This window comes from Puma concolor, unplaced genomic scaffold, assembly GCF_028749965.1.
Source record: "Puma concolor isolate L17-30 unplaced genomic scaffold, mPumCon1.1.hap2 unalloc_scaffold_54, whole genome shotgun sequence".
Lineage (NCBI taxonomy): Eukaryota > Metazoa > Chordata > Mammalia > Carnivora > Felidae > Puma > Puma concolor.
Genome location: NW_028240263.1, coordinates 160,670 through 174,172, shown reverse-complemented (window position 1 = coordinate 174,172; position 13,503 = coordinate 160,670). Strand labels below are relative to the sequence as shown.

At 55.0% G+C, this 13,503-nt stretch overlaps 1 protein-coding gene across 2 annotated transcripts in view; it reads right to left on the bottom strand.

Annotated features, from left to right (window-relative positions):
• Positions 1-412: 412 nt before the first annotated feature.
• LOC147571143 (liprin-alpha-1-like) overlaps positions 413-13,503 on the bottom strand; it is a 28,313-nt gene continuing 15,222 nt past the window's right edge. The window contains exons 9-10 of one of the 2 annotated variants that reach the window (XM_086696606.1): positions 13,031-13,110; positions 9,430-9,907 (exon numbers count right to left, since the gene is read on the bottom strand). In XM_086696606.1, coding sequence (XP_086552732.1) covers positions 9,685-9,907; positions 13,031-13,110 — 303 coding nt within the window. In that variant the 3' untranslated portion in view covers positions 9,430-9,684. Of the gene's footprint in view, positions 957-9,429; positions 9,908-13,030; positions 13,111-13,503 lie in introns of those variants that run through there. The other variant, XM_086696607.1, reaches the window with a different exon arrangement.

Below are 13,503 nucleotides of genomic sequence, written 5' to 3'. Positions count from 1 at the left end.
CCACAGAAAGAAACTATGTATCCTTCACAGTAGTAAACGATCGGCCCTGGCGGGAGAGACAGTGCAGGAAGAGGAAATCCCAGCGATTGTCAGCTGTGCCCTCCACACAAGGCCCACGGGTCAGGGCGTCCATTCCTTGACCCAGTGACCATAAGCTCTCTGTGGCGGGGAGGGAAGGAACCATCCCAGAGTCGCCTGAGCTATGAGGGATCTTGTGCCAGAGCCTCCTGAGGTGGCCTCGTGAGGGCCGCTTCGGAATCTGTGTCTTCTCCTGTCTCTGCCCCTCCCATGCTCATGCTCTGTCTCTCTGTCTCTCAATAATAAATAAACATAAAAAACTTAAGGAAAATCTACAAATGGAGAATGAGGTCCACTCTTGAAACTTGTTCAAAAAACAAATGTAAAAAGTTGATTTCCGTAAGAACGGTAAGACCTTTATTAGAGTTGCACTACATTATTTCCAGGGTCTCGCGCCTTCCCCCTGGGTGCACACCCAGCACCCTGCCCCGCGGTGGGAGCCCAGTGCTTCCTGATGGGTCTTCTGAGTGTTGTGGTGCCAGGGAGTTCAGGGTGGGTGTGGGGCAGGGCTAGGGGGGGACGTGCCCAGGTCCCCCCCACCCAGGCTTGCCACGGCCCCAGCTCCCAGGTTCTGTGGGTCACTCCAGGCAAGCTGCCCAGGCCCCCAGGACTAGGCTCTGATAGAGCCCACGCACTGAGGACACCCACGAGGCCTAGTTGTTGTAGGTGGAAGAGCACGCTAATATTCAAGCAGATACGAAGTTAGGAGTCATCTTAGATCATTGAAGCCTGAGCGGGCCACAGCCTTGTTACATATGAAGTCGGCCATTCTCCACCATTGTTCACGTTCCAGTCAAAGAGCCTCCCGTGGCGCCGTCGCCGAGGGGCTGGGGCAGGTCAGCATGTCACGGACCGACGACCAGCTGCATCTTCTTTGGCTGCATAGAGGACAGAGAGGAAGTGACCCAGAAGTCTGCAGGGAGAGTCTCTGCTGACCCAGCAGCTAAGTCACAAATGTCCTTTGGTCTACATTGTTTTCTCCAAGAAGGTGCCTTCCTAAAGTTTTGTCATCATCCAGAAATCAAGACTGATTGGAAATTAAAAAACAAAAGTGGATACTAAAGTTACCAGCCCTTTAAAATGACCTCGCTCTGCAGTTTTGTTTACAGGTATTTACCCACATTCCTGACAGCCATCGGGCCCCCTGCCCAGAAGGCAGCCCCAGGGGGTAAAGGGAGACAGGGCCACACTTGTGCCAGGACCCTGACCGGGCACAAGTCAGCAGAGTCCTGGGCTGCCTGGGCCTGCTCCACTGTCTATGTGAAATCGCCTTCCTGCCATAGAAGATACTACCTTTTCGTTTTCCAAATAGTCTTTGAGCTGCAGACAGTGCCACACGCCGGGACAGTCCCACAGCGCCCTTGCCCTTGCCCTGTTCTCCTCACAAGCATGTGTTCGTTCTTAGGGCAATGACGACAGTCTTAAGTAGTGGTGTGGGAGGAAATCAGTCCTGCTTTTGTAGAAGGAGAATGCAACGTTTTGTGTCTTTTCAAATAAATAACTGAAACATTCCCCCAGAGCACAGGGCCCTGGATTGCAGTGAGATATCCGGCTACCCCCAAAACACAACTTACAGGCTCTATTCCCAGGCTGCAGCCAGTGTGTTATGATGTCAAAAATATTTCTGAAGGCTATCGGTGTCAAATAGCAAAAATGAAAGAAACCAAACTCCTCATCTCTGTGAAACTATTGGTTCCTCAATAGCTAATTGGTTTGTTTATTTATTTTTTATACTTTTTTTTTTTGAAAGAGACAGAAGCAGCAAGAGTGGAGCAGGGGCAGAGAGTTCGGGGGAGAGAGAATCCTAAGCAAACTCCCCGCTGTCAGCTCTGCGCCCAATGCAAGGCTCACATTCACCAAGTGTGAGAACACGACCTGTGCCGAAACCAAGACTCAGATGCTTCACTGACTGAGCCACCCAGTCGCCCCTGTTTTTAGAGTTTGAGAGAGAGAGAGAGAGAGAGAGAGAGAGAGAGAGAGAACGAGTGTGTATGAGGAGAAAGGGGCAGAGAGAAAGGAGGAAGGGGACCCAAAGCAGGCTCCACGCAGAAAGCAGCCAACCCACACTTTTTGTTAGCTCTCAACTTGCCAAAATACACATTTCGGGGAGCAGTGGGGTGGGAGAACCAGAAGGCATTACCACGAATCTTAGTGTTTTCATTACAGAAAGTATAAGGATGTGGAAGAAAACACATCAGCAACATCTAAGGGACAGAATTTTCCCAGCATGGTTCCAGGAGCAAAAGGTCTACTTTCAGTATCAAATTGCACACGGCCAGGTGGCAACTATCCAAGTTATTGTATATCCAAGTTAGTGTATCCAACACTTTTATACACTTCAAACATAGGAACATTCACATCAGACCACTGTTGGACAGTTTCTACAAATTTCCATTCCCAGAGAACCAAAAGGCTGAGGGTTCCTACGGAATTGTGAGCAGTAACAGAAATAACAGCATTTCACCTGAAGTACAACTCAGTGTGCCAGTCATGATCATTATTATGAGTTCTGAGAAGGAGACTACATTGAGGCAGATGGAAAGAAACCAACGGACAAGTCCGGGGGCTGAAGCGGAACGGCCTCTACGGGAAGGGGCTCTGTGGGCCCAGTGTGGACATGAGGCACCCCACTCCAGACCTCGCAGACTCTCAGGGCACGGAAGAGTGGCCACACGCCTTGCCTAATGTCCGGTGTACCACAGAGCCCACTGACTTCTGCCCTGGCTCAAGGCCCCGTCCCGTCGTCCCACCATCTCCAAAGTACCCCCGTGGCCCACCTCCTGCTCCACCCCGCTAGCCTGCAAACAACCTCTTCTGTTGAAAAGAGCTCACTTTTTTTAATCAGTTGTGGGATCACTGGGATATGGTTTCAACCTGCCTCCTTCACCCACTTAACTCAGCTCTGGGACACAGTGAACCCACGTGCGACCTGCTCTGCAGTGGAAAGTCCCAGAGAGATATGCCCGCACCACTCCTCTGGGCCCCCATCCCGGGCATCACAGCGCCTCAGCTGCTTGGTAGCAAACGAAACCCACTGCTGTTACTCGTTGTCAGAATCAAGACCAGTTGAAAATAAGATGTACTGATTAGACTGCAAAGGTCAGAGTCTACTGAAGAGAAACTCAAACACTACAGGGGAAGGAAACACAGGGGCAGCCTAGTGAGGACGCCAGAGAGATCACCAGCATGAGTGACAGGTTCTGAATGCTGGTGACCAGGTCCTCACAGGGGCTGCAGTTACACATAGTGTGATGGAGCTTCTGTGTTGAAAGTATCTCGTGGATATTTAGATGCAGACACTCCTGAAAGCCATGTGACGGAAGTGCTCCCACTGTTCCCAGGTACAGGTGAGAAAACAGAAGCACAGGAATGCTAATATGGACTTTCCCCAGAGCCCCGAACCCATCTGTGCAGGAGCCAGGCTCAGACGAAAGTGCTCTGGGGCCACACCCTCACGTGAGCCACAACATATCCTCCCTGCACAACTTCTCAAGGTGCACTGGGAATCCATGTGAGTCCCTTCAAGATTTCATACGTGCTCTACGTCCTCCAGGACCCACAGTTTAAGAAGAACCTCAGGTTCAGCGTGGAGGACATAATACTGCTTTGCAGCTATAGAGTCTATTGACCAAACGAACAGCTACTGCTTGAAAAACAGGTACAGCTGAAAAGTGCTCAGCAAGGTGACAAGAAACACAATGCTTATTTTTTAAAGTTTTTGGTGTTTTTCAGCTTGTGCGCCCAATTTGCGGAGTCCCAGGGCACCTTGGGAAGGGTTTTCAATTCCGTGGCTCCAATTCAGCGGCTGTGGGGAAGCAGAGTGATGAAATGGGAGGTGGGGGGTGTCCACAGCCACGTGAGGTCTCCCGACACGGGGAGGGGTCCGCAGGCAGAGAGACCACGGATCTAGAGGAATGAGGCCAGTAAGACCACCCACACGCTGGAAACACGCAGGGGACACCAACCTGGTCATGCAGGCTCGTCGCTAGCGTGGCTGGGGTGGACCTTTTGTCTTCTGGTGAGCAACCAGCGGATGGATTTTGTGATGCCCTTCTTCTTGGGGGCGTGGTTCAGTGAGTCCCGGCTATTGCTAGTTTTGCTGAGGCTGCTCAAGGGGCCATCCCGAGAGCCCGGGGATCTGGGGGACGCACAGGAGAGCATCTTCCACGCGTGCTCGTCACACGACACACCGCCCCACGTGATTAGAAGCACAATCCCCCAGCTTCTAGGGAGGGCTGCGCCCTGGGAGCTGACACTCTCTCCCTCCCAAGTATTATCTGGAGTCCAAGCCCCTTGGGTTGAGAACGCTCGGCACCCCTCCCTGGCTGTGACCCGGGAGCACGGAGGACATGCACACCTGAGCCACCCCAGGGCGTGGTGCGAGTAACAGAGGGGCTGCTGGAGCTGCGTGGTGGGGGTGGGGGGAAGAGAGCATGGCTCCTGACAGCCCCACAGGGCACAGTGCGGCCCAGGGGAGGAGCCCTAGGGAGCATGTCACCCAGGATCCACCGGGAGGAAAAGGGAGGTCTCAGGACGGCTGGTGCGTAGGATCTGAGCAAACGAGGCTGCCCTACAGCCACCAGCATCACAAGACTCCGGTCTTTCCCACCTGCCTTTTGCTCTGCTGGCCACACCCAGGGCACCCAGGCAGGTATCCCAAGAACGCCGTGCACGTAAGCTCGGTTCATTGGCCTCTCTTTGGAATCGCTGTTCCGACCCTTTCTCCCCCATGTAGAGATCAAAGGTTTCTCAGAGCTGAAAACCAGCGCACAGGCATGTCTCCTACGATGCCTGTGCCCCTTACTTTGTGGCGTCCCTGATGTCCTCGTGGCTGGCCTTGTGCGGTGCCCCTTGCTGCAGCCTGTCCAAGCTCAGGGACCTCTGGGAAGAAGGAGCTGACGGTCCACATCGTGTCCTTGCCACACGATCTTGTGACTCTCCCTCCAAAGGCAGCAACTGTGGGGTGGAGAGGAGAGTGACATGAGTTCACCGTGCGCCCAGACAGAGGAGCACACAGCCCTGAAATCACAGCCAGCAACTCATTTGAAAAGCTATGAGCTGTGCTTTGTGCAGGGTCCAAAACGACTTCCTAGGATCGGCCTAACGCCAGGCGAAAGGGTGGATTCGCGTCCGGGCAGTGGGCCCACTGAGACCCCCAGCCCATCGGCACCGAGGGGTGTACCCTCCCCAGGACCTCGCACCACCAGGAGCCCGGCCACAGAAGGTAGAGGCGGAGGCCCAAACCATGTCACCATACACCACGGCCAGCTGAGAAGGAAGGTGTTTGTTTCCTGACGCCGTTCAGGGCAAACCCTGGTGAGCACGGAGCCCTCCCGTGCACGATTGTCCAAAGCTCTTTGTTTGGGGGAAGTGGAGCGAGCTTGTGGCCTAACCCACTGTCACTTCTGGTAGCGATGCAAGGCTGGAACCTACGGGGACGTGTGTAAAGTGACAAGGCACCCAACCCCCTGACCCCACACTCGGGTCTGACTTCTGCTTCTCGGGGCCGTTTCGGGTGATGTTACAAACTGACGGACTCATCTGCAGCTTACAGACAGTCTGCTCGACACGGTGGAGACACAGTGTCCCGTGGCTGCCGTCACGACAAATGAACCCCTTCAGACTCCATTTTTCCTTCTGTGACAGGCGGTGGGTCTGCGGCTATGTGGCTGTGGGCCCTGGAAAGGACCGTGGGGCCACGGACCCGCCAGCGTTATGACCCTTGACAGGTCCTGGGGGTGAGGCAGGGCCGGATCTCACGAGACACACGTGTAGGACTGGCGAGACAGGCACAGCCAACTGGGTTTGTACCAGGACCTCCGAAGCTGCACGGGGCTCGGGACACCCATGGCGGTCAGCACCAAGCGGAGCTGAGCTCAGGGAAGACACAAGCTTCACCAACAGCTCCAAAACACCTGCCTCCTCTCCTGATTTCCTGACAATCGGCAGACAACAAAAGGCTACCTTAACAGGCTACAAATTATCCACATAAAAGCAAACAGGGTCAGACTCCCTCAACACAAGTAGATTTCATACCCAGGTGGAAGCAAGGATATGGAGAAAACAAACCCAAAGGGGAACAGGACGGGGAGCCACGCTAGCGACCAGGCTATGAGGTGAGCAGAGACGGAGGGCTCCGGGAGCACACCCTCCCCTGGGTCACAGCGCAGTCCACACACAGGCCCCCGCCCAGCACTGGGTCCTGCCAGACTTGTGCCTATGGGCCATTTCAGTCTCAACCAAAACGGGAGGCTCCCGCCAGGCTGGGAAGTGCAACGCCCGTGCTGGCCCTGTCTGCACGGACCTGACACCCACTGCCCGTACGCCTAGACTTCATCCCCCAAAACCTCCAAAGAGCCCTCCAAGTAGCCATCAGTGAGCTGCGGGAGCAGGCCGTCCTGCCTGGGTGTTCATCACGCGACCCTCTGTTCCTTGAGAAAGTCTTGCTACAGAGGAAAAGGCAGCACGAGCCAGCAGAATGCAGGGCGTGCTCTGTGCCCCGGCGCCGATGTGAGCTCCTGATCTCTGAGGACCGTGCACCGATGGGCAGTGTGTGGACACCCCAAGGGCCGTGAACCTTGCGCTGTCCTCACTTACCAGGAGAGCAAAGCAGGAAAAAAAAGACGGTGATGAATACACCCCGGTCACAAAACAACCAGTGACCGAACTGGCACTTGAACGCAAGAATTCAACTGAACGGACACACCGTCTGTGCAGTGGAGGGGCTCCCCCAGCTGCCGCCCAGCTCTGTATCAGAGGCACGGCCCTGTCAGCGCATGGCTGGGAAGGTCTGGGATGGGGGTCCGGTCCAGGGAGCAAGGCATCCCAGTTATGAGGCGGACTGTCTGGTCGAGGGTTCCGTCCCGAGGCACGGCGCTTCCCCTGAGGATGGGCACACCCACGTCATTGTCCTCTGGACACAGGAGGTGTCCTGTCCCGGCGAGGGGCACTGTAAATGGGAGGAGGGCGCCCGAGCAAAGGTGGGGTATGTGGCAGAGTGGTGTCGTGGCCAGTGTTTGCCCTGCAAAGTGTCCTCATGCACAGGACCCGGGCTCTCAGGCTCTGGTTGCACATCTGGAAATGGGCTAACCACACAAGCTGTGGCTCGCGGGGATGTCTGTGAGGGCCAGGTCACAGGATCCTAAACCACTGCACACACCAGGTGGCGAACGAACCCTAAGAGCTCTCTGAATGCTGCTGGCTACGGCTGTCAAAAGTGGTTATATCCCGAAATCGAAACTCTACGGCTCTGCTTCAGTAATTTCTCTTCCTAGAAACTTCTGTGTCTCATGGAACAAAGTTCGCAGCGCAGCGAGCAAGACACAAACGAGAGACAACGGCGAGCTCCGGTGGCCGTCGCAGGTACCGTGGAAACCGCACGCCGCGCTCGAGCTCCCAGTGGCTCCTGTACTTCCCCGCACACGCCAGCCGCTCGTCCTTACCCAGCTGTGGTGCTCACCGTGAAGAGACGGGCACTCTCCCCCACACCACAGACAAACACAGCTAGGTTGCACTACGAAACACTTTCGCTTTCTCCGATGCTTCCTTACATCGCTAGGCTGACAGAGGCATGCAAAGAAAGGAAGAGGAATCAGATTTACTGCACACTTGGAAGCTACAATTTCCAAGACGAAACGAGCAAACATATTTTAAAGAGAACAACGAGATGGATATAATGGAGAGAAGATTTAGAAACAACCACGACTGGACGCAGAACTTTGTTCCACCGCACATCTGAATGTAATAGGCTATTCGACATTTACCAGAGACACTCCCAATTATCACTCAGGGACGTAAAACTCCATGACAACATACACAACTTACTGAAACATGGCATCTTGTAGAACAAAGACGTCTAACAGGTGCCTATTCTAAACTTTCCTGTAACTGTTCTCCTTGTTGGAAACCAAGTTACACTTTTACAGTATCACCCGAGGGGATGCCGAAGTTCCCGCAACACCTTGTATAACACCAAACAAACCCACTCTGTTAACGCCCTGCTGGACGTGAATGTGAAATCCTGACCTCGAATTGGATTGACAACCTCTCACGAATCACTGTGCTGGTTACAGGAGGGTGCCCTGGGCAGGTACGTGATAAAAACGGGCTTAGGGGCAGGTGACAGCTTCACGTTGTAGGAGTCCCGAGTTTCAGTGTAGAAGGCAGTACTTGTGCTCAGTAAGCCCGTGAGATTTGGAGTCCTGAACGCGAGTGTCGGCACCGCAAAGCGTGCTGTCTGCATCGAGCTTCCGTTCATCTATGCTCAGTGCCTTATCTCTTTGGAAGAAACACTTCGTTTACAAATTATGATCTAGATCGTACCCGTATCCACCTGTACTATACAGCGATACGCTAACGACAATTTATGACTATTGGGGCAAAACCCCACTCTCTAATGACAAATGAAGATACAGGAGAAACAACACGAGCCAGCCACGAGTGACCACAGACGCGCCAGGGCAAAACAGCAAAATGACAAAACACAAACCACAGAACTTTTGCCCTGTGTCTCCTTCCAGCTAGCACTGCGTCCCTGCTCCCAACCAGAGTTCAAGTCCTCCAGAAATCTGCCCCTACTGTGTCTACACAGACTCTGGAACTCGGGCGAGCGGGCTTTAGCGCAAGGGCTCCTGGACCAGACCACCGTGGTCCTCGGCCTCCACCTTGCCTGGCCCCACCCAGCACGACCAGGCCACCGGTCTCCCTTTCCCTGAGCACCTGGCTCACTGAGCTCCTTCCACCTTGTGACCGCTTGCTCTCTGCCAGATCTGTCTCTCTCTCTCCACTGCCACACTGGGAATTGCCCAGAGAGCCACCCTTGGACTCTGGGGCTATCCACAGGTGCCCATCTAGGGACTCGTCAATCATCTGTCAAACAGAAATAGATAACTAACACACATCTCACCTTTTACTTCCCATTCGCTGCTGGTCTCCCCTCACTACACTGTGCACACATAGGGGTGCAGGCCTCTCCTCTGACTTTTTATCTATTTATTGTCTTCTTTGTTTTATTTCAAGTGGGGGAGGAGCAGAGAGAGGGAGAGAGAGAGAATCCCAAGCAGGCTCCAGGCGCGGTCAGCGCAGAGCCCCGTGCGGGGCTGCGGGGCTGCGGGGCTGCGGGGCTGCGGGTCTCGATCTCACCAAACCATAGATCGTGACATGCGCAGAAATCAGCAGTCAGACCCTTGACCGACTGAGCCACCCGGCGCCCCTCATCTGGGTTTTTCAGTCATGCTGCACCCTAGCTCTGGGACGATATCTGCACCAAACTTGTTCCATGACTACAGGTGCTCAAAACTTACACAAATATCTAAAAATATAGGCGGCTGAAGAGACAAAGGACAAAAGTACTTAAACTCCAAAGGTGAATTCTCTGTTGTTTAAGTTCGATGAAGACACGTGTTCATTTAACCTTCATTAGCATTTCAAACCCTTACTCATTTGCATTGTGCTGTGCTTAACACTAGGTCCTATCTTCATCCACATTGCTACTTTATACAAAGAAAGAACAAAAGCTCTCAAAAGTAAATTCTAAGGCAGCAAAAGAAGAATGGGGGAAGGGGAAAAGAGAAAGCAGCCTATCAGTCCCTTAGTTCCAGAAGAGCCTCACAGACAGAGGAAAAGGCAGGTGACATTGGAGCAGGCAGGTGGGTCCCACGAGAGCCCCCAGAGGATGGAGGTCCTTGCCTTGGAAGGCTCATGTCGCAGACGGGCCACACGGCCTTTCCGGTGGCGCCGCAACACCGCGCTGCTGCTGGTGCTGCTGGCATCCGTGGGGCTGTCCGCCAGACGGAACCTGGAAGCTGGGATGCTGCTGACGTGCGTCCGCCTGAAATATGGAGGAGAACAATCAAACAAACACGCGCACACACACACCAAGGTTGTTATCTAGAGAAAAGTGGGCTTTGTCAGCCAGGCCAGAACCCATCAATTGGGAACATGAGGTCACAGGAAAAGGTCTCCAAGGAAGGCATCCTTGCCCCTGGCTCCAGTGCAAGCCCGCTAGCCGGGCCCTGTGGAGACAGGGTCTCCCGGGCCCAGCAGGTGCAACGCATCCCCGCGGCCCAGACGTCCCCGAGGTGGAGCAGCGCCTGCCCCCGGTCAAGCTGTCATCCTGCGTGTCTGCACCACCTCCTGCCCAACTGACCGGAAAGCACTCCTGTACGTCCCTCTGGCCTTCACCTGCCACCGGCCCACATGTGCCAAGGCCCTTGCTGTGATGCCAGGTGACCCCAGGTTTTCCTCCACCAGCCACTATCGGGCGCCCCAGGGGCATCCGCGGCAGGATCCTCGGGAACCACACCTCGCAGCTCCCGTACACAGGAGGTGGCAATGCGCCCGGTGTTTCCAAGGCAAAAGCGTCTCTGGCCTCTGTGCAGTTAGACTAACAGACAAATGTCCCCCTTGGCCACAGAAGTCTCCAGAAAAGTTCCATGGAGCCCCGAGACCCTAGGGTGGAGTCACTTAATTGGGCTGTCAGCTGCTCCCCTCAGCAAAGGATCTGGGCACGAAGCGGTCAGCAGCTGCGAAGGAGCACCCGCCAGCCCACGTGCCCGGCCTCAGCCAAGGGCTCACCCTCCACACTTGAACCCTGCACGGGAGTCCAGGGGCTCCTCGCTCTCTGGAAAAGAAGAGAGGCTGCCTTCCATTTCACAAATCCTTATGGTCTCGGGAGACAGAACACGCCCATCTGATTCACATCAGCTAAAGAGGGGGCCCCTGGCGTCACCCCTTGTGGCCTGGAGACAGAGCCACCACGACAGGGCGTCTCCTCTGTGGTGCTTCAAGCTCTTCTCTGAGGCCTTTCAAGAAACGTCATTGGCACGTGCTGCCTCAGGGTACTGCTTGTTTCTAAGACAGCCAAGTCGGAACTGGCCGCTGGCCACAACCATCTTCCCCTCCTCTGGTCCCCCCATTCCCAGAACAACTGCTCACCTGAGCTCAGGTGGTCTAGCTTCACCGCTGTGGGGCCACGACACATCGCCAATCGGGGAGAGCCACACACGCCGCCCCGCATGGGACCTGGCATGGTTCGTGGCTCCACCGAGGTTCGCGTGTGTCCCCTGACTCTGACACCCTATCTCAGGCTCCCTGGCTCCCGACCCCACCACCCTGCATCCAGTCCTATCCCAGAGCTCTCTCCCATCTGCCCCGCCTGCGTGTGGAAGTTGGTCCGTCACCTTTCTTTTCCTCTGTAACCCAGACCATGTCATCTTGCTAGAGGAGGACACAAACGGAAGACGTGGCTGTGAGGTCGTGCCAGGAGGGCTCAGCTGTCCAGCCTGCCTGCCGCCTTCTCAGTCTCGTCCCCCCGGCCCCCGGCCGCTCACGGCGACACAGCTCCCACCAGCCTCGCTTCTGCCACCACACGAGAGATCACTTTGTGAGACGGCTTCAAACAGACCCTGTTCCTCAGCCGGTCTCCTGCCCGGTGTCTTCTGACCACAAGGCCACCTGTGACCACGGACAATGCCTCTGCAACCACGGGAGCACTGGGATCCTCTCTATCCTTCTCCTTGGCCAGCTCACCTCAGGCGGGTGACGGGCGTGGATGTCCCTCTTATGGCAACTGCCCCAGGGTGACACCCTCCAGGGGCCTGCACAGCCCCTTCCCTTGAGAACTCCAACATGCACTCGAGTGGCCTGCACCGCATCCACTGTTTGCTCCCTTGGCCTCCTCACACATACCCGTCATCAAGCCCTGGAATGGTGACACTCAGCACACTGGTGTCTTGCTGGCGAGGATCTCCGTCAGCCAACCAAGAGGCTGCTCTGTGCCCGGATCTTCCTGTGTGCTTCTCTCTCCGGACACACATTCGCTGTGCCACCAGTAGTTCCCTGGACAGGGAGGGCCGCTTGGGACTCTACCTGCCCTGACTTCTCTCTCCTACAAGCAGGCTCAACACGGACAGCCACAGCACACCCTCGACTCTCCCGAGAGCCCACGTCGGCAGCCGCACAGACCCCAGTGAGGCCTGAGTGGGCCTGCCTTTGGAGCAGGAGCCTGCTTCCTGCACCTAAGGGGGCCCAGTCAGCTACTCGAGGCACTGTCACACCAGAATGACTCTCACATGGTACATATTTCCTACAAAGAAGCAAGCAAACCTTTGAATACCTTGCTGACAGTTACTGTCTGCAGGACGCAGCTCACAAGCCTGCTGACCCACTCCCTCACAGGCGACTCACCAACGTCCCAACAGAGTTGCGGCGATTACCTGTCATTCTCCAGTCTTTTCAAAAATATAAGAAACTGCGAGCACTGCGCTAACCCCACCGATGTCAAGGTGACCTTCACAACCACGGCCACGTGTGCACTCCCATGGTGACCCCACTGGCATTGCGGAAGGGACCATAGCTTCCAGGGATGCTGGGCCGAACCTGGCAGGCTGGACCCCTCCTAGCCCCACACCATCACTGCCACACTCGGGGGAGGGAGGCCGCAAATAAACCCACCCAAACACGAACAGAACTTTTCCTAACTTCTACTCCTCCTCCCATGGCTGTGAGCTCTGTCAGGCCTCCCGGTCTCCTGAGATTCCAAACCTAACCTCTGGAATGAGGTTTTACTTCTCCCTCTTGCCACCTACTAAGCTACCGGCTCCCTGAGCTACATCCAGTCCCTCTGCCCATTCGGCCAAAGGATTCCTCTGGAAGATACACAGCAGGTGCTAACGTATGTGTTTGTGAGGTGGTTCATGTTAGGCACGGTGAAGGGCAGTGTCCCCCCCCAGCCCCGCCCCATCATCAGTTAGCTGGTACCTGGAAAATGGATCGCGTCAGACTACAACACACTCAGGGTTATTGTGTGTAACTCTGATCCGGTGCGGGTCATACCATAGCACACCCACGGTTCTACTTTGGAACCATGAGCTGGTTCAGGTCATACTGGTGACAGAGGGAAGCCGCCCCCAGCCGCGTCTCAAACAGATCTGTGAAGCGGGAAATGTCATACCTGTGGTGAAGCGAAGAGCCTCTCAGTCTTGCCCGCTTTAATATGGCCCTCAGTGCTTCCATTTTCCGTAGAAGGTGATCCTGCAAAGCAGCAAATGACAACGACACTCACTGCAAGCAAGGTTAACTAGTCTTTGCATCAAGAGTCCGTTCAACTCAGAGCACAAACTGGTAGTGGCCAGAGGAGAGGAGAGTAGGGGCGGTTGGCAAAAGAGATGATGGTGAGTAGGAGGCATCAGCATCCAGGTATCAAATAAGGCCGTCTCGGGGATGAAAAGCACAGTACAGGGAATACGGTCCGTGATACCCTAAGGACTCTGTATGGTGACACACGGTGACCACAGTGATGGTGACGAGCACAGAGTCACGTGTGCAATTGTTGAAACGGTATGCTGTCTACTTGAAACTGATACCACACTGTAGGTTCATTAGAATTCAAGAAAAAATGGAAAACACTACTTGCATCAAGTGTGC